We start from the raw sequence: 24439 nt of genomic DNA, 5'->3' as shown, positions 1-24439 counted from the left end.
AGCACAACATCATACTAGAAATCTGTGGCCAGTTTGAGTTTTTATTTGCTGGGATTCAACCCCAGCAAAATACATAAAATCATCTCATTTCTCTTGCCACTGCATGAATAGTAAGGCAGCCCATTCAGGGACATAGTTAGATTCAATTCAACATAAAATCTGGTTGCAGTCATGAAAGAACAGGCTGCAGCAGAGCACAAAAGGAGAGAGGAAGGATTCAATATCCAGCAAAATCTCCTTAAGAAAGCCTGATGATTTAATTTCTTTACCTAACCTCACTGTGCAACAAAACTAATTTTCATTCTTCAGATCCAAGAGCATTTGCCTTTCCAGTATAACACTGCAATGCAGCATACGGAAACAAGCGTGTAAAAACAACTATAACCATCAATATAGTCATATTTCACAGGAGCAGCTGAAGGTATAACCTCTTTAAATGTGTTTATAATTTTGTTTTAATGTGGTTTTGGAAGTACACATTATTAATTAAAGTGTTTTTCACTGCTTCCTAGAACGGTAAATGACACTCATAAACCTCTTCTGCCATGAATCCTATAGATGACCATGAAGCTCTACTATTAAAATAATTTTGTACTACATGCATCTGTGCAGTTACAGACTATCAAAACCTGCTCAAAAAGAAAAGCTCCAGATCAAATCAATTTTATGGCGTTCATTCATAATACAAACTAGCAAGAAGGAGAACGCACATCCAGGCTGCCTTTTTTTCAGTCTTTTAAAGGTGAGCGGGTCCTATCATGAGAAGTAAACCAAAGAGAGCATCAGTGAATAAAAGCACTCTATAAAAGCAGAACTTTCATTAACCTCTAAAACAGCTGCAGAGGATTTTGTATATGCTGATGACTGCCCTCAGCTCATCACCTCTGATCTCTGACCCCTAGCATATGTGTTACACCCTGCTTTATGCATAGCTTACCAAAACAACTGTTTTTTAAGTGAAATAAGTACCTAAACCTCTATAGCTATCCTGCTAAAGGAACAAATTTTCTTCCTCCCTCCTCCAAAAAAGTGCCTGCCATTTTTTTCCTCTTTCTACCACATACAAAGTGTTTCTATTCATTCCTCTGTATTAGTTTGAGTCCAGCCTCATCTGTTATTCATCAGTAGTGAAAAGGTATTAAATATGCTCTTTAAGAGCTGATACAAGATGCGCATCTACAGACCAGCCTGGCACAGTTCCTTGGTACAAAAAATGGAGGAAGAGAGGATTTCCACTGCAATTCCCAGTCAGCGAGAGCTGCAAGCGCAGTTGTTGGCTATGTGAGTGAGCAAGACAAGAGCAGCAGCTTCCTGTGGAGGAAAAAGGCAGAAAAGGAAGATCTGCTGCCAGAAACATGCTCAAATGCACTGTGTTTTTACCAAGGCTAAGTAAGCTGGCACTGTTTCAGTGGATAAAGATTGTAAAGACTGAATAACATTTCTGCCAAGTGCAGGTGCTTAGGAACATCTGCTCTTTCCTTGGGAATCCTGATCTAACCCAGTGGTTATTTATACTGTTTTCATCTCTGGACTGGGCTGCAGTGTTATAAAATGCCCAAGCACAAGCCTTCAGCATGAAGAAATCACTCTTGATTATCTTTTAACAGTCATGACAATCAGAAGAGGTAACTGAAGGCTGGAAGAAAGCAAATGTCACTTTTCAAGGCCCTAGTCTTTATTTTAACTGATCCTCTGGGATACCATCATCTGTAGGAAGGGCAAAACATAGAATCTGGGGAACTGCAGGCTCATCAACATACCTCAGTCCCTGAGTGGAGCAATGAATTATGGAAATCATTTCTAGACACATGAAGGTGAAGAAGGTGATCAGGAACAGTCAGCATGGATTTACAAAGGGAAAATCATGCTTTACAAAACTTACTGCCTTCCACAATGAGGTAACTAGCTTGGTAGATGAGTGGAAAACAGAAAATACTGTTTATCTTGACTTTAGCAAGGCTTTTGAGGCTATCTACTGTAACATACTCATAGGTTAAGCTGATGAAGTAGAAGTTGATTAAGTCTTCAGGTAGACTGAAAACTGGCTGAACAGCTAGGCCCAGAGGGTCGTGATCGGCAGCACAAAGTCCAGATGGAGGCAAGTCGCTAGTGGTGTACTCCAGGGGTCAATTAACTCCACTCTGTTTAACTAAAGATCTCCATTACTTTGCAGAAATTCCAGATGAGGACTCTTAATAGCTGGTGATGGACCCTGTAACATGCTTCAGTGATGCTTGTGCTAGCATGTGCGAAGAGCTCCTGTTCAACAGATCCTGCAGAGTAAAAACACTATTGCCACCTTCACCTTTCAGTGCTACTTCTTTACTGTGTGCAAGGCATGGCATTTTATGTGGATGGTCGCTCATTTCTAAAAACATTTCCCCTTAATCTGATTTTTAAAAAAAGCCCATCACAACTGTTTATGTTGTGCTGCAGCACCACAACTCCTCATGAACACAACTCAGCAGCAGAAGCCACTGGCACCTTGTCCATTCAGATTGCAAGCTCCTGGGGGAAAGTCTCAGCCTGAACACATAAAGGTCTCTAAGACCTCCTCTGTTGCAAAAGCTTATTATGATCCCCCTGAAATTAAATTTAAGACTAAATTTAGGTTGTTTCCACCATGACTCACTGCCTTCTCTTAGAACTTCTCATACATTCTGCTTTCCTGTGTGTTTGATACCTCAGACACTTCAGATATCCTCTTTTCAGCATAATTTAATATTTGATTATAGTAAAAGAAAGCATGTGTTGTCTTGGAGAAAAGGATCATCTAGGGATTTCTCTAATGCCAAGACAAAATTAATCTTTCATGGCACAGTGGAGTAAAAATTCAGTCCCCAAAGTAGGTAATTACAGAGTTACTCCCTAGATGTGGGAATGACTCTTTACTTAGAAGTTTTGTTTAAATTGTTTTGAGAGTACAGCAATTGATTTAAAACTAGTATTTGGTGAAAACCTGTTTGGGGGAGAAGTTCTAGAGAATGATGTTGTATCTAGTATTTGTAAACACAGGTAAAAGTAATGCTGCATGGATATGAAGTCAAAAGTGCACCCCACAACAGGAAAGAGAAAAGTCTTCTCACTGAGCCTTTCCTCAGATAAAGGCCCTCATTCAGCATTAGGTAAGAACTTTCTTGCAAGTTCATTTCAAACTACTATCAAATGACACATGCAAGGACTGATCCAACCAACCTGCCAAGATGACACTGTATTTTCCAAGGTGACCGAGACACGTAAAACTTGAATGCTAAATCAGATCAGAAATGGGAAGACTCTAGCTCAATAACCATTAACTTTAAAGTGGAAAGTGAATAAAGTTCCAAAGATGAAAACTTGATAAGCCAGCCTGTGCAGTCTATACAGAGTATTGACAGTGACTACCCACCTATCAGCCAAAATTTAGAAAAAGATGTTGCAACGATTTCCTACTAAAAACACTAGTTACAAAACATTGCAGACAAATGGAAATTTTCTTTGCTTTATAGTAGTACTTGACTTGATTCTGTAGTCAAGCCAGTAGCAGCAACTGTCCATGAATTTCAAATAGGTTTTTCAACTAGAAACATGATGCGGATCTAAAAACAGAAACAACCCATTCTGTGTTGCTCTGACTCTGTAACACAAGACAATTCCTTCATTCCTGTGCCTCAGCACTAAGCCGCTGCCCTTAGCAGTCCAGGTTAACCTGTCCAACTTCTGTCCTTTTGTCACTTAGCCAAAAGAGCAGCACGTGACTTCCCTCTTGCATACTGACATAGTTGTGCATAAGGTTAAAACCTGAAGGGTCTACCTAACCTAAGGCATACAAAAAGCACAGTTACCCAAGGACCATATATGCCTTTAATTTTGAGTGTGGAATAGAAAAGCCTAGGGAGGCCAGAAATGGCAGCTACAAAACCAGCAGTTTTTGATGTGACACCAGAGTTGCTGCGAAGCAATAGCTGTAGGAACATGTCCTGCTGCTGCTGCTGTACAGCTAAGCACCCTCCATATACTGCAGTTCTGTGGTGAAACACTACTCCTACTAAATTCAGTGGTAAAACTTGCCTGAAACGCTCAGCTCCCCAGCCCTACAAAGCATTAAGCATCTGTCAGAGACCTAACAACTTATTCCTGTTCCTGCACAGGAGAGCCCTTGCCTTCAGGTTCCCCGGAGGAGCGTGCCTGTCAGATGCAGCTGGAGGACACATGGACATACCTTGTATGTGGCATGACTCCTCGAAGGATTAACTGACCCACTGACACGTGTAATGCGGGACAGCAGGTTCCTGCCCACGCACCAAGCACAGCTGATTCAATACATCGATGTTTCAGGAGCTGCTTCAAGCCCACTGAGACATAGCTTCCAGCCTGCAAACACAGCTGTAGGAGGAGATGCAAAAACCAATCATGCTTTTCAACGTCAGTAAGTCCCAAAAGATCTGCAGAGGTTGTCCCTGTCCCCTTTCAGACACTGTCAGCCATAAAAGAACACCCAATAAAACCCCAAAGAGAGAACAACAGCCACTCCTCACCTGGGACTGACAAAATTTCAGTGTGGCCTAATATTGACACCAAACCTATCACACACGCCTATTGTGGGTTTCAAACAATTGTTTTGATTTAAAAATAAATAATCCTAAGACTCATTATGACTTTTGTCTCATTGATATGGCAGACAAATACATTCCTACTTGGCCCATCACATATCCTTGCAGCTACAATTGGTTACAGCTGAAGAAATCATACAGAATGGAATGGATCAGTGAAGAAAAAAACAAAAATCCCTCGTTAAATTTACCTTAGGTTTACCTCAGTTTGAAGCACAAGCACTGTGATAAATGGATCGACCTATTAAATAAGCTCTGGTGAAACTGGGTAGGTACTGTTCTGTGCTTTCCTGAAGGGCTATGCAACTTTACAGCTACTTATTAGGCAGAACTGTTCTCGAAAAGAAAAGCTCTTGGGTAGCTGAATATTTTAGACTCCAGCCTCAGACTTTTTCTATGATGTGAACGTTTCTTAGGAAGAAAAGTGAATCAAAGTCAGGAACATGTGCTTCTTGCTGAAAGCTTAAAGAGGGGATTTGGAATTCAAGAACATGAAAAGGGTAGTCCCTGAAGCCCAAACGAAAGAAGCTTTGGATTCAGAGAAGATTCTGATTAGATTTTCACACACTGATTTAAAATTACTTGCACAATGCAAAGAATATGCCAGGGTATAATGCACCATGGTTGCCAGTGATGGCAAGCTGTCACCAACTGCTCAAATGCTTCAGGGAATTTAAGGCCAAGCTGAAGTAAACAACATACTTGCTTTAAATTATCACATAAGTGAACTACAGAACACCTTGTGGCATAACTGCGCAAGAGCAATTTGACTTCTTTCCTCCTGTAAGCTGACAGCTTATGGTGCTGCACAGTTCATTCTTAGGGTATAACATGGAAAAGCTGCTTACGGCTACCGAGGAAAAGGTTTTAAAAAAAGTTTTTAAACTTGTTCACTGGCATGCAAGAGCTCAAATATCATGACGAAACAGACCTTGAGCTTACTGGACCATTTTGTTTACAAGGAACCTAAGCAACATTGCTGATCAGCATAGCAAAGAAGGGTTAAGCGCACAATATACCTGAGAATGTGTACTAGCCACTGAAAATGAATGGCTACAGAGCCAGGCAGTAATTCTTGTGGGTGAAGTTTGATGTTTGCAGACCATGCTCTGTACTACCAAGTTCCTAACCTTCCATTACTTCATCTATTGCTCGTCCACAAATAACCTGCACCATTTTTTGTTTTCCCTTCAGCAATTTGTATTATCACCATACAATATTATTGCTATGTTTTGAGGGATCTATCCTTTTACCGATAGTTCTGTCATATGTAACTATGCAAAGTTACAGCATTTATAATACACTTAAAATTGTAGCCTGGTACTATACAAAACCACATTGTGGACAAAATCACACATCAGATTGGTAGAGAAGCTCAGCCAACTGCCTGGAGGATAGCAAGAGAGTATTGTGAATTTACATAAACTAGAAATCCTTTTTTATTTTTTTTTTAATATAGATTAAGGTGTACCTACATGCTAATAAGGTATGGAAGAACTTAGAGGTATTATGTTTTCCAGTTTTACAGATACACTGCAGTATCACTACAGTGTTCTTTCAAAACTTCAGATATTAACTACTTGTTTAAACTCCACAACTAGTTGGTGAAGCAATGTACGTTTACTTTCAAACTTCAGTGACTAAATGGAGGAAAAATATTTGGAGTTCTGAAAATAACTTTTCACAGGGATGTTTGTGTTACTTAATTTCATCAGAGAACATTATGAAGAGATTACATTCTGTGATAATGTACTCTGAAAAATCACTTCTTTTGGATGATGAAATTAAAAATAAATGTGTTTTTGTTCATATCCAAAGAGACTTATTTAACTTACCTCTTTTGAGCTCCTAAGGACAAAAGAAAATCTTGGATATCTCATTTTTGAAAGGTCGCATTTTTTTCTGTATTTAAATGAAGTCATATACTACATTTACACTTACTTTATAAGTGTAAAGACCTACTGCTGACATTAAAATATAAAGTCTCTGGATGGGTTTAATACTAGAAAAACATAACTGCATAAACTACTGCACTGTGAAGACTGAGTAAATAACCAGTTTATAACAAAATGAATGTGTTGCCATGCAAAAAGGGTACGTTCTCAATGCATGGAATTAACGATTAACAAGTTTGTTAATTTAATATATGATTCAGTACACAGTCAGCAAGTCCTTCAAGTCCTGAAGCAGCTCCATGGAAAGCAGTAAGACTCCTCATGGGTCTCACCGAAGTTAAACAGTTCACTAATAGAGTAAATCTGGATTACAGTAGTTTGGTGAGCTGAATTCACAGTGATTCATCTTTCTTTACATGACCATGATATGTTTCCAATACGTGAAGCACTTTAACTGATACCAAACACAAATCTCCAAACTTTTTTTCCCCCTTTTTATTTCCTTTTTCTGTTCCAGAGTCAAGTAATGAACAAGCTGAGCAGAGGAACAGTGAATATGAACTATAGAACAAGGAGTTCCTAAGTAAAGATTTTCACATCTCCTCTTTCCAGAAAGTACTTGGTAAGCAGGATAACTTAAAGAAACCAGTTTTAAATCACATTCAGAATTATATACAGAAGTGACAACTAAACAAAAACTACAGTAGCTCTGCATGGTCCTAACAGATTTGGTGTCACAGACTGGCATGTAGAACAAGGGGACTGCTATTTCTTCATCTCCAGGATTGCACTTCCTGGTCCTCGGTGTTTGGCACTGCATATGTTGCAGAACTGGACAGAAGATACCTGGAAACAAAAAAGAAATCAAGAGCCTCTTAGAGAATGTGGGAAGATGAATGAAAATTGCCAATGTTTGTCCCAGTATCACTATTCACTGTCAGGCTGTTCCCTACAAATACTACTAATGGATAGATTTAGGAAGGTGACGTAGTGGAGCATGGCAAAACAGGTTGTTTTGGAGTCAGAGGGCCATACACCACTCATGCCACTTGTATTACCACCACTATCCAGGCGAGTAAGTCAAATTCTCTCCACAACAAAGATGAAAAATACAGACTCAAGATGTCGCTAATTATCTTCATAGATGAAGAAGAGACTAAGTCACTTAGTTGGCTCCACTGACCACTGGTTGTCTTAGTCACAGTCACACCTGAACACCTTTCCATTTACTATCAAATAAGCGCTCATTTTTACTGCTGCGTTTAGCCCTCTGTGATGCTTTATGCATGTACTACTTTCCTTTTCCTACATCACCAGTAACCAAGTATCAGTAACACAACTGGCTGTCTAAGGCCAAGAAATACTGTAGCAGTGGCGAATTTGTTTCAGATATGGACAGATACCTTTATATTAATATGTAAAATAAATACTATGTAATATGTCACATTTAAAAAATCACATTTGATGAGTTACCCAGTCCCATCCCTGTCTCAGCCTACTGTGATTGCTAGATAAATTTTAGATTATTTGTGAGATAGTCACATTTGTGGTAAATATTATTTGAATAGATAATAGTTGGTGGGCTTTCTTGTGCAAGCTATCTAATATTCATTAAAGTTATAATAACAATTTAAGTATACAAGCTATGGCTATAAGCACTCTGCTTGGTCACTTTGTGGTGACTCAAAGTGACTTAAATAGATGCTCATTTTCAGAGAGAAACAGAATCAGCAAATCTTAAATCCCATTTCTTTTTTGATTTTAGTACTATTCTGATGCTTTCATTTCTAAATTCCAACATGGTTATATCTAGAAATTACTTTGTTTTCATTGGAAAAAAAAATATTTCCCTACTGAAGAAAAACATTCTAAGCATAAAAATAATTGCAAAGATATTTAAATATTTGCTTTCTGAAACACAAATTGGGATCGGGATCATATAATAAAAATCACCTGAAAAAATATCTTATTCTTTTCTTTAATTAAACATACTTAAGCTGTTGCAATAGAAAAGAACTAATAAAAATTCAACCATGTCATATTTTCTGTATGACTCAAAGTTGTGTTGCCCATTCAGACTGAAGAAATTGATAATGTACTTCTCAAACAGCAGTAATTTCTTTTTAAATTGCACATACTTAAATTGCACATGGGTTGCAGTGGCCCAACACATCTTTTCCCTATTCACATTCTATTATAACGTACCATCATAAATAATTACTGTAATTGTATTATAATTCCTGATAGAGCCATGCCCTTCTCCACAAATGAGAAAAGGAGATATGATTTGTCCTTTTGTCTTTGGCAAAGGTGACAGAGATAGTAAGCTAGTTCCTTACTGTGTTAGATACTGGGAGACACTCTTTGTGAAACATGTGTCTGCAGTGGAACACTACCACATTGAAGGACTTGGATGCATCTGGGAAAAAGAAAAGTAAATCCATTACAAGAGGACAATGAAACAAAGAATTCAGTGACTGTAGCTGTACACACCCCCATTCCATTATACACACGGTGTATACATCAAGTCATGTCTACATTACTACAACAAAAATGTTCAAATTACACTCTATTCCCACACTGGAATTCAACAGCAAGGTTTGCACAGGAGACTGAAATTTACACAGTGATTACCAAGGGAAGAGTATTACACGTTTCTATGAATAACAGCAAACAGTAGCTCCTCTTCGAATATAAAAATAGATGGGTTTCTTACTCTTCCAGAAAAGCATCCTACCTGAAGGAAGTATTGGAGAAAGGCATGACTCACAGATATTCTCTTCTGGGGAAATAAATAAATAAATAAATAAATAAATTGTATACATTTGTAACAACTTTATTAACATACTCCATGTTTACTTTTTTTTTCTCCTTTTAATAAAGCGGGCATTAATATATTGCTATTACAGAAATGGATCTTGATCTTAAAGTATTTCCTTAAGATACCTACCACAGATTATTAAAAATTAAATAGCAGTACTAAAGCAGTATTTCTATTAAAATGTTTCATTCCTATGATTTTGGTGCAGGCAGAAGTGCAGGAGCTAGACTAATAACAGGGCTGTAGAGGCACAAGGCAAACTCCAAAAAAAAAAAGCAGCACAAGATGGGTTCCTGACTTCTCTGCAGTGCTTTCTAGCAGAAGCTCCGGTCTTCTGTGTTTCTGTAAGCTTTTGCCTCATGGCATTAACACACATCTTGCATGAATCACAGAACTTTTTGCGTACACAATTAGCACCCTGTAAAACATTTTCAACTATTTCTAAAAACTATCTTGTTGCAGCTTATTATTACCTGACTGTTTTGGCACTGAACAGCATTTTCCATTGTTACAGACTTCAGGACACAATGTATTACTGGCTATGCTGAGACTAAGAAAGTGAAAAGCTGCATGCTGGGTCCTGTTTTTGCAATACAAGTGCTTTCTTTGTGAAAGGGAAAGCAGCTAGCACCCTACTGTACTCTACAAATAAGGTATAATACTCAGGCATTTCTGTCAGCTTCCAAATGGACTGTCATGTGGCTTAGGTTTATAAACCAAGTAAAAGACTTGAAAACCTTGAAAGTCACCACGTTTCTTCTGTACCCACCATCCACTAGAACACCCTTCATTTGAGTTCGATGCATTTTCTTCAACAAAGAAAGAGAGTCGGCAACAAGTATCTTCTTGCAACCTTCCCGCAGCAAGATCTATTGTGCAAAGAACACAAAATACAGCAGTTATTGAGTAGATGGGCATAGCAACTACTTTGGCAAGTCACCTATGGGGTTTTGCTGTTATAGAAAGCACAAGAAATGTTCAAGCAATTATATCTTTAGCAGTGGAGGCAAAAAGGAAAGGAGGAAAAGAGGAACCTCCTGCTATGACCACCTCTATTTCAATGAAAAAAACACATTTAAATAAATATAAAATCCTTTGCAAACATACTACTGTTGTAAATTACGACAGTCTTCCAGTGAACTGCTCTTAAGAAAATAAAACTGAGAGACGTTTTTTTACATTGTCCCTCAGGAATGGTCTCTAAACCACTTCAAAACTTTCTCCACCCAAACCTTCCCTACTTACCTTAGGAAAGGCATTTACTAAACATAAAACCTTTCCAAAAAACAGTAATTCCAAATATATTTTGTTCATCTGTATTTCCTACTGAGGTGTCATTTAGTCAACCATATTAAAAAAGCCCAAGCAATTAATGTAAGATCTGGAGTTTGTTCCTCCTTAGCAAAAGTCTTAAATTCCTTTTTTTTTTTTTTTTTTTTTTTTTAAACTTATTCAGTATTTTACATTAGATTGACATGTCATTGTCTGTCAATGTTGTGAAACACAAAAAGGGCATCAAAATTATATAGAGCATTATTTCCCAATGCATAGTAAGGAAAGTTCATGAAAATATGACAAACCCAAATTAAAACTTGTGAAAGTTTTCTTCCATCCACCACATACTAAATTGATGTTTGGAAATTTGTTTTCCAAGACTGTAATTGTTCTGAAAAATGTTTTCAAAAAGGTTCACAATCAATTTTAATCTGAGCAAATCTAAAAAAAAAAAAAAGTGTTATAAAGAGGTGTTAAAGTGTTATAAAGTGTCATAAAGTGTTATAAACAGTTCATCTGTTTCTCCTGATTATTTGTACTACAGGAGACTTTGGAAAAAAGTATTATGAAAATGAAATATTTTACCCTTAAAAAAGCATAGGACCATAAACACAATTAGGACAATATGTTAAGGCTAGAGAATGAAGAGGTTTTAAGTGGATATATTACTTCACTAAATTAATGAAAACATCTGCAACCAAATCATTTATTGAGGTAAAGAATCTGATTTTCTGGCTATGCTAGAGAAGGTGCTACTGCAGAATGAAAACCACAAGCCATGAAAATTTAGAAAGTCCTGATTTACATATGTCTAATATTATCTTTAAAGGAAACCATTGCAGTATGCAGAAGGGTATACCTGAAGCACAAGAAATACATTCAGGCCTTGATTCAGCTTAGCTCTCAATCAAACCCAAGTTTCTCAAGGACAATTACTTAATTGCTTCCAAAATGCGTCACAAACCAATCAAAAGTGTGTTATTTTTAGTCATTATGACCAAGAAGCAGGCATCCCACTGCGCAAGCTGCCATCTGCCCCCTAGTGCCTCCGAGGTGTCTGAACAGCAGCTTATTTGTATTCAGAACAGCCTAACAGCTTTTCCAGATGCTCTTTCAATCAGTGTTCATCAGATTATCAATGATGTCTGTTAGTTCATAACCTCTGTTGTGAATGGACAGACATGAATGATACGAATGGAAGAATTATGGATGGACAGCCCCAGTTATACATCAGAGAGTTACTGCAGGTTTAATCCATGTTTAAACTAATAACATTTGAGTAAAATGGCTAATCCATAAAACCTATGAATTGATTTTATATTTTAAAACTGGGGTGGAGGGGAAGTAATATTAGAATACCTACATATTTTGAAGTCTTTTTCTAAAAATTGTCAAAAAAGGTTCAGAAATTAGGCATATTGTTCTGAAATGAGGGAGGTGTTTGCATCTCTTCCAACAATACAAGCTTTTTGCATATTTCACTCAGGTATAGACAGAAGCTGAAAAGATTCTTATTTTATAAATTCAGAAAATGTAACAGAGTTACGGCTAACACACCAGTGTACAGATAAGGGACTTCTTATATCAGCCTTCTCTGTGAGAGAGAAGTGTGATAGAGCAACTATAGAAACTACAGACCTGGAGCATGATTACATGATTTACTTTAAGAAAGTTTCCCAGATTCCTAATTGCTAAGTTAAAACCACTGTGAGATCAGATAGCAGAGACTTGAACACAGGAACAGTTTCATATTCCTTTCCAATTTAATTCCCAGAGAAGTGAATAATAAAGGCAAATACAAAGATTGACTACACATTACAGAGAGAAACTCTTTGTTATGACTAAATCACTGTAATACTGATTAATTTCTGTCCAAAAATGATGTATATAGAAAAATAAAACAAAACCAATAGCACTAGTTTCATTGAGAAAAAAAAAAAAAGAATTTTTGCTTTCCACAGAAATCCTAGTAAACATCAATTTTGCTACAATTTTCACATAAAAGCAATACTGACCTCACTCTGTTGGCTAAGGGATCTTTAAAAAATAATTGTACTGGTGAAGTCCTAATGGGAACAGAGGACATGTATGAGTCTAAGAAAAGTACCATCACTAAGTGTGGAAAGTAGATTACACCAGAACAATGATATCTTTTGGTGCTGATCAAGCCTAAGCTGTATGCATCCATTTCATTCAAGGGGCTCAAAACAGGCAAATACCATGCTTACTTAAAAGCAAGTAGCAAACTACCTGCATTTTCAGGATGGTCTTCAAACTGCAGAGCTTTGGGCTGCAAGAGCATGAAGCTGGCTGTCCATCCCTCATTTAGAAGCCTAAATCACTATCAGCAGATCCTGACCTGTTCTTACTAATGATACCTTGGAATGTGAAATAGAAAAACAGGCACCAGACTAAAAATCTGTGTCTACGAAATGCCTTTTGACAAGAGTTTACACATTACAGACTGAAGACAAGTTGGATATCCCAGGAGAAAGCATTCCTCCCACATTCAAATATTTCACTGTTGACGAAGAGTATTATAACTTATTGAGTCTCAAAACCTTTTTTTTTTTTTTTTTGTAATTTTGTTTTATTTTTTCCCCCAGTGAAGGTGTTCTTATATAGGAGGTCCAGTTAAATAGAGTTTGACTCCAGAAGACTGTAAAAAAAAAATGATTCTGACTGAATCCTGACTTTCAGTAGGAAAAACGAACTTGCAGATTTAAAGAATTTAAGGACTGTTGGATAAAAAAGACAATACAGCTGGCTGGCGTTCTGATATATATGATATATGAAATACAAAAGTCAGTTCTTAAAACCACAACTTTATCTTGACAACTTTTCAATTGTACGGAGATATCTAAGTTTTGATTCTTTGCCTTTGAAAGCCCTTTTAAATGCAAACAATAAAGATGAAAAGTATTAAGCTTTTGCCAGGATATCAATATGTCTTGGCTCAATACAGTTAGCCTGTCAGAGATTTGAATGGTATTTAGTTATGTTGGAAATGTTGACTGTTAAAAAAATGAACTAGGTACATGTTATTTCTACTAATTATGCATATCCCTACTTAAGAGAACATATCTTCTGAAGTTTATAAATTAAAAGGAAGTAGTCCATGGCCTATTTTATCTACAAATTTATGGCACTGAAGAACTAGATTGCAGGAGTTAAATAAAAAAAAAAAGTTTTAGACTACTCTTAGTAACTACTCCTGTTGAAATGCAGACAACTGTAACTTTGTTTTTACTATGTCTTCATAACTTTGTCAATGTTACTGTACAAGAACACTAAAATTGCTATTGTTTCAGCAGTCAGTAAACTTCATCACTATAAAATATCAGTGGCACCCAATTATCTGTTGTTGTTTTAATACATTAACTTTGAAGATGACAAATAGAAAACATAAAAAATGATCCTTAGGAAGGGAAGGGGAAATAAAGACAATAACTATCTGTAGTTTTATTCCCAGTTCAGAAAAACACTTGAATGAAGTGCTTAAGTCTGACACTGTTTAGGAAAATACTCAGGCCTATGCTCAGCTTTAGGTTGTGCAAAACTGCATTTCCTGAAATGGGAAAATAAAAATGGGCATTCTGATAAAAATAATAAGGTAGCTGATAGACCCCTACTTGTAAAGCAGAGCTGTAGCTCCACAGCAGAAGTAAATTAGTGATACTTATTTGAACTTATGGTCTAAGATCAAAGTCTCACATGATTAGCATCTTATTTTTATCCAATAGAATACCTAATCCTATCTTAGTGCCATGTTTGTTTGGCAGCAAACATTAGCTCCTTCACACAGGTGTAAGTTATCCACATTACTTTAGAGCTGAGGTGAACTTACGGTAGGTATCATTTGAGTAAACATTTGAGTAAAATGGCTAATCCATAAAACCTAGAGGTAATGAATCTAAATGAATTGATTTTAGATTTTAAAACTGGGGTGGAGGGGAAGTAATATTAGAATACCTACATAAAACAGTTGCAGCAGTTCCTCTAATGGGCGATAAAATGTTAAACTGAACTGATCAATCTGCAATATACTAACTTTAATAAAAACTTACATTATTCAGGGAAGATGCCGGATTAAAAAAGAAGTTACAACAAATTTTATTGCATTACTAGACTTCCTTACTGGATTTGCTAATGCACAGTGCAAGCTACATATGGCATGATTTGGCAGCCATTCAATTTGATTCACTTAATTTTGTTGTCATGTAAATAATTGTTTTCAAAGGGAGAAAGTCTGTCTAAAGCACTGCTTTTAGCTCATACCTACATTTCAAATCACATCTAATGAAATGTTTACTGCTACAGAAATTTAGGAGCATAATAGGAAATTTGTACCTGAATACTTGCGTAAGTACAGTTTTGCATAAAACAATCTTACCAGGGCTTGCAAAAGGAGGTCACAATTAAATAATAGAAAGGCACAGCTGCAATACCTTTTGGGAGCTGATGTTATGACAAGATCAGCACAGTTTTCACATTTGGCAGTGACTTGCAAACCAAGCAATGGGTTCTAACTTCACTTATTCTCCTGCTTTGTGGTTCTTGGCACAAGATTTTCCTTTTTGCCTTTGAAAATGGGAAAGATGAGACTCGCGCATGTACAAAACTGGTGATCTGAAGAGATGAAATCACACAAAGTCCTAACCAAAAAAATTTGGATCACTATACAAGTTTGAAGTGGCTGGTACATTAGGTAATACAAATCAGGAATTTGAAAGGAGTTGTCTCAGGCCAGAATAGAGGACATACATTCCACAGCAGGAACCTGCAAAACATGATGCAAAGAGGTGTGACCAGGCATCATGCCAACACACCAAAGACTAGCTTTGAAACAGCTAATGAGGCAGCAGTAGTAATGATGAAGTGAGGGTGGAATTGCCCTCTGCTAGGAAAGGCTGCTTAAGACATTTATATGAAGGTCTAGCCGTATCATGAAGCACATGCTTAATGCAAAAATGGTTCTGCTATCAAAAACTGAGCTTGCCAACATAAAGATACTTAGGTGAGCATGTTCAAGAGCTGCGATTGCATCTTTAAATTTCAGTGTAGACACACCATCTGTTTGTAACGGTGCACTTTACATTCCTGTAACACTTCAGGAGCAGTCTTATTTTAAGCTATAGCTTTAATTTCTGTAAAGAAAAATAGTCACTTTAATTTCCTTCCTTCTCTTTTTTTTTTTTTTTTTGCTATATTGTTTTGCTATTGTACAAGCAAGCCAAGCACAATTTACTTTAAGCTTCCCTGATTTCTATTACTCCTAAGAGGTATCAATTTTAGCCCCAGAGCTATCCAAATCTACTTTAAAATGAATTTAACTTAAAATCCATAAAGCGTTTCAATGCTAAGAGCAAATAATTTTAGATACTGCTCTAGAGGTTAAATAGATCCTTTTAATCCCAAAGTAATTTTGTTAAAAGCTATCTGTAGATAAAAAAGATTCTTTCCTCCCCAAAATGTCACCAACTTCATTAGTCTTGTATGAAGCCACCAACATACTCCACATATAGGCAAAATCACTGTGTGCAGACGTACAAAATGTTCCATTTTGATTTCCACAGAATGCAGCAACAGTGGCATCAGCACTGCAAGCAGCAGGGTACTGACAGCAACAAGATTAACATGCAACTGTTTAAACGCAGAATGTAATTTAGCATTGTTTTGGAAGAATAGTAGTATCTAATGAAGTCAATGAAAAACCTGTAAATAATGCTACAACATGCAGTACATACAGACGTGTACCTGTCTATCCGGAGTACCTCCTTGCACATTACAGATGTGTAGGGGAACAAGACACTTAAAATGCTTCTTTGAAATACTCAAAGTCATGATCTAAAAGAAATACCTATATCATCCAAGGTTTCAACATTTCTACTTACCCACAAGGCTTATAACAGTATAAGAGATTTAGAAGAGCCAGAAGCTATCTAGAGAAAAGAGTATTCATTCTGACTAATTCCTACCCCTTCTGTCAAAGTTTCATACCAACTCACATTGGTAATGGCAGACGTCCGAACAAAATGAACAAGCCTTCAGGATAACCATTTATCATGCTACTCGGTAGCGAAGTGTTTTTTTTTTCTTTTCTTTTCTTTTCTTTTTTTTTTTTTTTTGTCTTTTTGAAAATGATTATCACAGTAAGAATGCAACATTTACCTGCAAGTTGTAATCCTGAAGAATTTTCACTAGAGAGTCTCTCAAATTAGGAATCTCCATGCCTTCCTTAATGCGGTGGATCAAAAGAATGGGATCAACATGTGTTCCAATATTGTTCAACAAACCAGTAATAAAAGCTGTGAAAACCAAGATACAAGTAAATTAAGATAAAAATCCAGGCAAACACTTGATCAAAGGATGTTTCAGTGACAGCTAGAGGCTTTGATTGTTTCTATGACAGTTCTATACTGAGAGATAACATTAAGCCTCTTTTATATAGCCTTTACATCTTTCTTGCAGTTTTATTCACTTGAAAATAGGCCTTTGGGGAAGAGGAAGACACAAGAGTTTGGCAATTCACAGAACTCCTAGGCTATCTGGAAAAGAGATACTAGAGTATCCAGCTCAAGTCATCAAAAACACGACTAAATAACACATTTCAATTCAATAAAAATGGCACTTGTGTAAACAGAAAATTAACTTCATTATTTGAATATTCCATACTTAATTACAGGGTTAAAAAACATATTTGTAAGTATTTAACCTAACTCCTAGGGAACGTGTTTCTCAGCAGTGAAAAGTGTGATGCAAAAGTCTAATTTTTTGAAGTGCAACTGGCTAAATGGAACACTGGAAGGATGAACTTCAAAACAGACTAAGAGGCAACCTTATTGCTTGCTACAACTTTCTGAGCAGCAGAAGTGGAGAGGGAGGTGCTGGTCTCTTCTCCCTGGTAACCGATGACAGTATGTGTGGGAATGCCACAAAGCTGTGCCACGAGAGGCTATTATTCTAAAGGAATAACAGATTTTGTTCGCTGTTGCTTGTCAGAATTAGTGGTCAAGTGATGAAAAGATATTTATTCTGATATTAATTCTCTAAGACATGCGATCCTTTAGATAAAGAGATCCCAACAGAGATTTCACAGTCTTAATTTAAAGCACCAGAAGAGGTTGTAAAACTAGCAGGATAGTTAAAACAGTTTTCTATTTTCCCAGTCATAAGAATTCTGAATCTCCCTCCTAAACAAAACTGATTGCTGTTTAGGAGATTCTGACAGATTCTGATTCCATCTGAACTTTAAAGTAGAGTAGACATCCATATCATGAAGAGCAAAAATACTCTTGTTATTGCAGATCTTATCTTTGCACCACCGAAACAAAACAACATAGTTATTTTATTGAGGGGCAGACAGGTGTACGCTCTTCATTTTCAGAATTTCAAAGGGAAGCAGCTGTAATAAACAGACTACACAACATCCTCATCAAGCCTGCTGACTATGTTTTGAACGTGTCTAAAAATAAAGCTTCATATACTGCCAAATTAAAAGCACCATTCTCTCCTTAACTTGATGTAAGGACATAACTATGCAGAGCTTAGTCAAGTGTTAAATCCCTAAGTACTCATTCTGTAGCATGCCTACATGCTGCCTTACTGGACATTTTTGTGCCCAGGACAGCTATGGCATGCTCCACAAACCAAAACACCTCCCTGGCTATCCATAAACACCTTTGTTAACACGTGTGGATAATTCAATCCTTTACCTGCAATAGCATTTCACAAAAAATACAAATGCAAGGCTGCTAAGAAACTATTCTGCTTACGTGGTTTGTCAATAGAATATAAAATTAGATCTTCCCAAAGTTCTCCATCATCTTGTTCCTTGGCAAATTCAATAGCTTTATCTACATCTTGCAGTTCTTCCATTATCATCTTCAAGGCACTGCGGCTATTGCCCATTCTACCTAGAAGAATAGAATAAGTAAAGAGATTATAAATCCTAAAGTACTAAGCATTGATAAGCACTTAAGAAGCTTGTAGTGCTCTTTCCATACAAATTTTGTAAGTGTGAAGTTGCCTCAGATGAATTCAAGACCTAATCTAATCTAATTTGACGAAAGGTATGCTAATCCCAGAGCAGTCAGTATAACCTGAACATGGGCTCAAATACTTTGCTGGGCTGGGACCCAGAGACTTTCTTAAGGATATCAGGGGTTCTAAATGTCAGCAACATCTGATATAAGGTCGAGTGTGCGTGTGTATGTGTGCATGTAAACTCTAACATGAGTTACCCCCTGTTAAGAGCCTCCATGGACACACTTAACTTGCCCTAAGTATAGTGCAGCCTACACCCATGAAAAATGACAGAAAGAGGAAGCAGTAGTATAAACTCTGAACTGTTCTTTAAGTAAATCCTACTCTGTTTTCAAATGGTCCACAGAACTTTCTTATTTAAACAAAAATTGATTATGTCAATAATAAATGTTTTCCATTCTTTTTGTGACTAACACATAAAAATCTTAGAGTCATACAATGTCTCCCATTTAGATGCAGATACCTTGTCCTGCTGAGGAAGCTAACAATCTAAATTTAAATTTAAACAGTTTAACTTTATTAAAAAAAAAAAAAAAAAAAAAAAAAAAACAACAAAACACAAAAAAGCAACATAAGCAAATCTTCCACCTCAGCGAAAGATAATACTAAGCTTCTGAGATGCATACAGAGCAAAACATCTGTTTTATTTGTCCCCTCCCTTCAAACAGATAGGATTACTTTACTGATGATCTTGCAGATCATCACAAAAATAAACAATTCCTGCCCCCATAACCTTTCTCTCCAGAACACACCAACACAAAACTTCAAAACAAACAAACAAACAAAAAACACAAAAAGAGCAACAAAAAAACAAACAAACAGAAAAACAACAAACCAGAAACACAATAACACAATACATGAATGTAAGACATCATACAAATAATCCAGTGCTTTGTTTTATTTTCTAAAGCATGTTATCTGGTTCTATTGACTATATACCAGCTTTGTCTTTGGGAAAGCAAGTTAAATGACCGTAGACAATACCTCACATATTTTCACAGGTTAAACTTTATAACAAGATTAAATGCATGTTATATTTTATCACAGCAAAAGTTACTTACTCAGAAGATAGACTGTCTCTTCTACAAAGTTCCTCTGTTGGCAGATCTCTAGAGCCTTGAATTTAAGAGAAGGGAGGAGGGAAAGAGAAAACAGGGAACCATGTAACATGATATTTTATTGATCATCAATGCTACAAGAGACTAAAGGATACTTTTCCATGAAGTTGCATTACTCATTTTGACAGGAATAGAGCTCCCTTAATAAGTACTGTCAGGTCCTCTGGCATTAATTAAAAGGAGAAACTCCATAGCATTTTTTGATTTTTCTCTAAAATAAGTCTGGAGACAGGATGCGCATTTGAGTCTGGATTTTGTCAATCCCTAGCTTTAAATCTACTGGCAACTTCTTTCTGCTTCCAGAAGTTGGCTAATCCAAAAGCATTAAGGTTATCTACTGGCAAGACTTTTTTCCTGCAGGTGGACTTATGAGGTTTCTAGTGATGGAGGTCTACTTGACATTCATTGTTAACACAATGAATGTAGATCTGTACATACCCACAGGGTAACCAGAATGGCTTGGGGAGAGAAACCTCAAATTTTTTTGTGAACAACCTCAAAGACAACAAAACAAAAAACAATCTAATCCAAGCATGAAAGCATTTATTGTAAATTTGGTTTAAAGACGTCCGAGCCAATGCCATGAGCAGTTACAAAACTTGTGCATAGTTGACCAAAACCACAATTACTAAAATTACCAAACTGATTACCAAAGAGTTTTTAGTAACTGAAGGGCTGGATATGCTATAAATGATGCCATGTCTGTTTCCAATCTTGTAGCAGAAAGCAAACTCAAGATTGATGGCGTTGCTACAAACGTTCACCAATAAAGACAGTTATACTTGGAAATAAAAAATGTAAGTTGATAAGATACAGCTACAGCTGAAGATATAGGTAGGAATTGACTCTTCCTTCCATTCTCAAATTGTTTCAGATGAGTTACTCCACAAATTAAAGAAACACACAATGAACTTCAGAGCAGGGGTAATGATTTCTCAACTAGATACTTTGGAGGCTTTGTAGCTATCCATAACTAGTAATGAATATATTATAAACACATCTGACAATCTTTTTTTCTCTCCGCTTAGAGGTTAAAGTACGAAGTATCAGGTATTCAGTATTTCCAGGAGCTGCACATTTACTGACTGTCATGCTCCCTCTAGAGGAAAATAGGGAACAACCATACTTCTCTTTCAGTTTGTTTTATAAAACAGTTGCTAAACTAAACTTGAATAACAGTGACTTACTTTTATAGAACAGGAATGATTTATTTTTGCGTGGTTTATCATTTATTTATGACAACAGTAAGTGTGAATTTGTTCATTATAAAGTGGTTTTTTTTATTCTTTTTTTTTTTTTTTTTTTTTCTTTTGTCAATTTTTACACAGCGCTGGAATCTGCTTAACAGGAATTGAAGATATGGGCACCTGGAAAATAATTTTTCCCCTTTTATTTCCTTGGAGCAAAGATTTGTATGTGGCAAAAAGCATTATTATATGATATATAGGGTAAGAAGTATAATTATAGATTATCAGCAAAAGTAAATTCAGTTAAGATTTGTACTTCGTTGGTATCCTTCCTCTCTTCCTTAGCTTCTTTCTTACTGAAACATATTCATGTTTTAACATAAGGTTAAAGTAACTCTTTTTCTAATATCGTGTGCTATCTTCATTTATGCACTACACTTTTCTGTATCACCCATCACTGAATATAGGTGATTGGATCTGGAATAACTAAAATTAGTTTGCATCAAAAAGAAAAATTAGTGCAGGTAAGTTTTGATACATAAAACCATGATTATGCAAATTATACGGTAGACAAAAGCTAGAGAGAATCACTGTTAAAAAAGCAAGCATCACTGACAAAAGGCTGGAAACCTCTCAGGCTCATTGTCTAGAAAGATCACTGAGACAACCTAGGCTTTTGGATATTTTCAAAGACCAAGGCTGCAAGGATAACACAGTATTTTCCAGTGTTCCTATTGCAGAAAAGACGACTGACAGTTTACAAAAAGCAAGCAAAATAAGAGAAAGTGCTAAGAATGCTACTGGTTCTGTTTAGAGTGTTAACCACGTAAAATGCAATATTTGATACTACATTTAAACTATTCCACTGGTATCATCATTATATTGCACACAGAGAGGAAACATTTCAGAATGGCTGAGCAGAGCAGAGCTTAACAGCAAAACCACAAATAATAAAAGAATGACCCAACTGAAGAGGAAAACTCAAATTTCCATTCTGCTCACCTTAATACTAGAAGGGTAAAAAACAAAACAAAACAAAACAAAAAACCAAGAACAAAAACAAAACAAACAAAACAAACAAAAACAAAAAACACACAGTCGAAATATGACCATCATCAGTTTGTTTAGCTTTTGTCTGATGAGAAAGATCACGGAGGGGAAAACATAAAAAGGTTAAAGAAGGTGGCAACACCATACTTTGTAAAATTCCAAGTCTACTAGCAGAAGTACAATGCCAAAACACTTTTTGCTCTGATAGTTTAGTGACTGTTACATTGTGTAAACTACTGGAAAGCAACTTAGGACTTTAGAACACAAAGTCCAGTTACAGTTATTCATTTTTCAAGATCTGACACTGAGTAGCTTTAGGTTCTTCAAAACAAGCCTTGATTTCTTGCAACCACAACCCACTGTTTAATCAGGTCAGGTACTGATGCATGGATATGCTTTAGGTATGCAACAAGTGCAAATCTGGGAATTTTGCATTAAAAATAACCACAATTTCTGCCTTCTGAGCTAAGAGGTCTCAGCTATCAGCCAGCTGTGGGTGCATCACTTCTGCAGGTGATCACAAATTCAAGGGATTCCTCCTTTTGGCAGTAGAGGGCAGTACCAGACACATTTACAAATTTACCAGACTACAAATGACATAAAAATGAAAGACTTGTTTTTACATCTTGGGGGGCTTACCTTCTCTAGTGGACAGTGTGTGCTGTCTCTGAGAAATGGTAGTAAATTTGGACGATCGTATTCAGCATAAAGACTGATCTGTTTCTCATGATATCGTTGTCCTTTATGGTGATCTCTTTTGAAAAGCTTGTGCAAATACTAGGAATAAGAAAAAAAGAATTGGAACTAAAAACTCTTATAACATTATTTGGACTCTGCTGTATAAAAATGTCATCCAAATTTCCTCAGGAATATAATAGTACATACTAAAATGCACAGAGATTAAATACCGATTCAGAAGACTAATTTTACATTTTTCTGAAGTACCCTCATCACAGCAGTCTCTGTAAACCAACTCTGTTAAATAGGTTTTCAGCAACACTCGAGTAAATGTCTTTAACTTTCAAGAAAACTACTGAATTTTGAATTTAATAGAAAACTTTGGAGAAATATGTCATACAAAACATTTTGGTTATATAGATATGTTTGGCCATTATGGATAAGCAAAGATTATGAAATATTTTAACTGAAGTACTCATACTGTAAATAGTGAGGCAAAGCTCCTTCTCTCTTGATGAGCACAAACAAGTCATAAGAATAATCTGGATGGTTCCTTTTACCCAAAGGGAAGCAGGCTCACACTTTGAAACTAATACACTTTCTCCATAAACTGACGGCCAGTCTTTGTAAAGCACTTGGGCTGCAGGCTGCACACTTCATAAAGCTGTTTGCTATAATCAGATCTCTAAAATATAAACCCACGCTCTCTAGCAGATCGATGCACTGAACCCCAGCCAGCACACAGCAGCAAGTTAAACTTCCCTCCCTAATAGAGCCCAAGACTGCAGTTACACGTTACGCATTCCACTGACAGCACATTCCAACTGGTGCTGTTGGAATAGCAATGTGGAGCTTCCTGTGATATCATAATTCTGCACGAACCAGAACAATCCTGAAGTGTATGGAAGTTAGTGCTCTAGAAAGACAAGCAGTTTACTGCTTGGAACAGCAAAATGCTCTTCAGAGTTGCAACCACCATCCAATGCCGTTTTAGTGTAGGGGAAGAAGAAGGATGCAAACAAGAAGTAATTGACCAGAGAAGACAAGCATCCACAACGTGAATAAGGAATACCCCAGACGATGTTAAGTAGTAAGCAGTATGTTATCAAGTTCTCACAAATTAATCACTTTAAGATTATTTTACTACTGGCAAAATGCTATTGACATGGTAAAAAGTGGATTATATATGCAATTTCAGTGTCACATGCACACTGACAGTGTATCTATAAAAGATGTATCCTGCAAAGATCATATTCAGCTCAAAGTGAAACTAGCAGAATATAGAAATGCTGTAGTTCAGGTACCACATGCTGTAGTTCGGGTCTGTTTTCTAACTCTTCAACAACTCTGTCAATCTGAAAAAAAAAAAAAAAAAAAAAAAAACCAAATGAAAACCAAGAGATCAGCAAACTTGTGAAGAACATTGCATTCACTGGACTGAAAGCAAGATGGAAAAGGTAAGCAAGCACTGGAATTACCATGCCATGAACTTGTTATACTTACGGAAATTTTATCTTCATTGTCCAAAAGCATGTCTACTGCTTTCTAAAGTAAAGAAAGAAAACCCCGTTATGGAATAAGTTTGCACAATTTCTCACTTTTGATACAGTATTATACTTGTTCACTTCTTGGTATCCAAAGGACACTGCAGACCTACTCTTTTCAACAGCATTAATTCAGAGAGTAGTTTGCATAACATCAGCACTCTCTGACAGCAGAGCACTACAGGTAAACACATCGCATGTTCTTCCAGAACACCTCTCCTAAGTTTCCACAT

At 36.5% G+C, this 24439-nt stretch overlaps 1 protein-coding gene across 1 annotated transcript in view; it reads right to left on the bottom strand.

Annotated features, from left to right (window-relative positions):
• Positions 1 to 1167: 1167 nt before the first annotated feature.
• Positions 1168 to 24439, bottom strand: part of VPS41 (VPS41 subunit of HOPS complex) — a 114909-nt gene continuing 91637 nt past the window's right edge. Inside the window, exons 20-29 of the mRNA XM_032181035.1 lie at positions 24166 to 24207; positions 23967 to 24017; positions 22624 to 22761; positions 19691 to 19745; positions 18359 to 18499; positions 16755 to 16891; positions 10078 to 10177; positions 9225 to 9269; positions 8827 to 8906; positions 1168 to 7333 (exon numbers count right to left, since the gene is read on the bottom strand). Coding sequence (XP_032036926.1) covers positions 7253 to 7333; positions 8827 to 8906; positions 9225 to 9269; positions 10078 to 10177; positions 16755 to 16891; positions 18359 to 18499; positions 19691 to 19745; positions 22624 to 22761; positions 23967 to 24017; positions 24166 to 24207 — 870 coding nt within the window. The 3' untranslated portion in view covers positions 1168 to 7252. The remainder of the gene's footprint in view (positions 7334 to 8826; positions 8907 to 9224; positions 9270 to 10077; positions 10178 to 16754; positions 16892 to 18358; positions 18500 to 19690; positions 19746 to 22623; positions 22762 to 23966; positions 24018 to 24165; positions 24208 to 24439) is intronic.

This window comes from Aythya fuligula, chromosome 2 (genome assembly GCF_009819795.1).
Source record: "Aythya fuligula isolate bAytFul2 chromosome 2, bAytFul2.pri, whole genome shotgun sequence".
In the NCBI taxonomy this organism is placed as follows: Eukaryota; Metazoa; Chordata; class Aves; order Anseriformes; family Anatidae; genus Aythya; species Aythya fuligula.
Note: the sequence above shows the minus strand (reverse complement) of the source record. Positions and strands in the feature narration are given on the sequence as shown.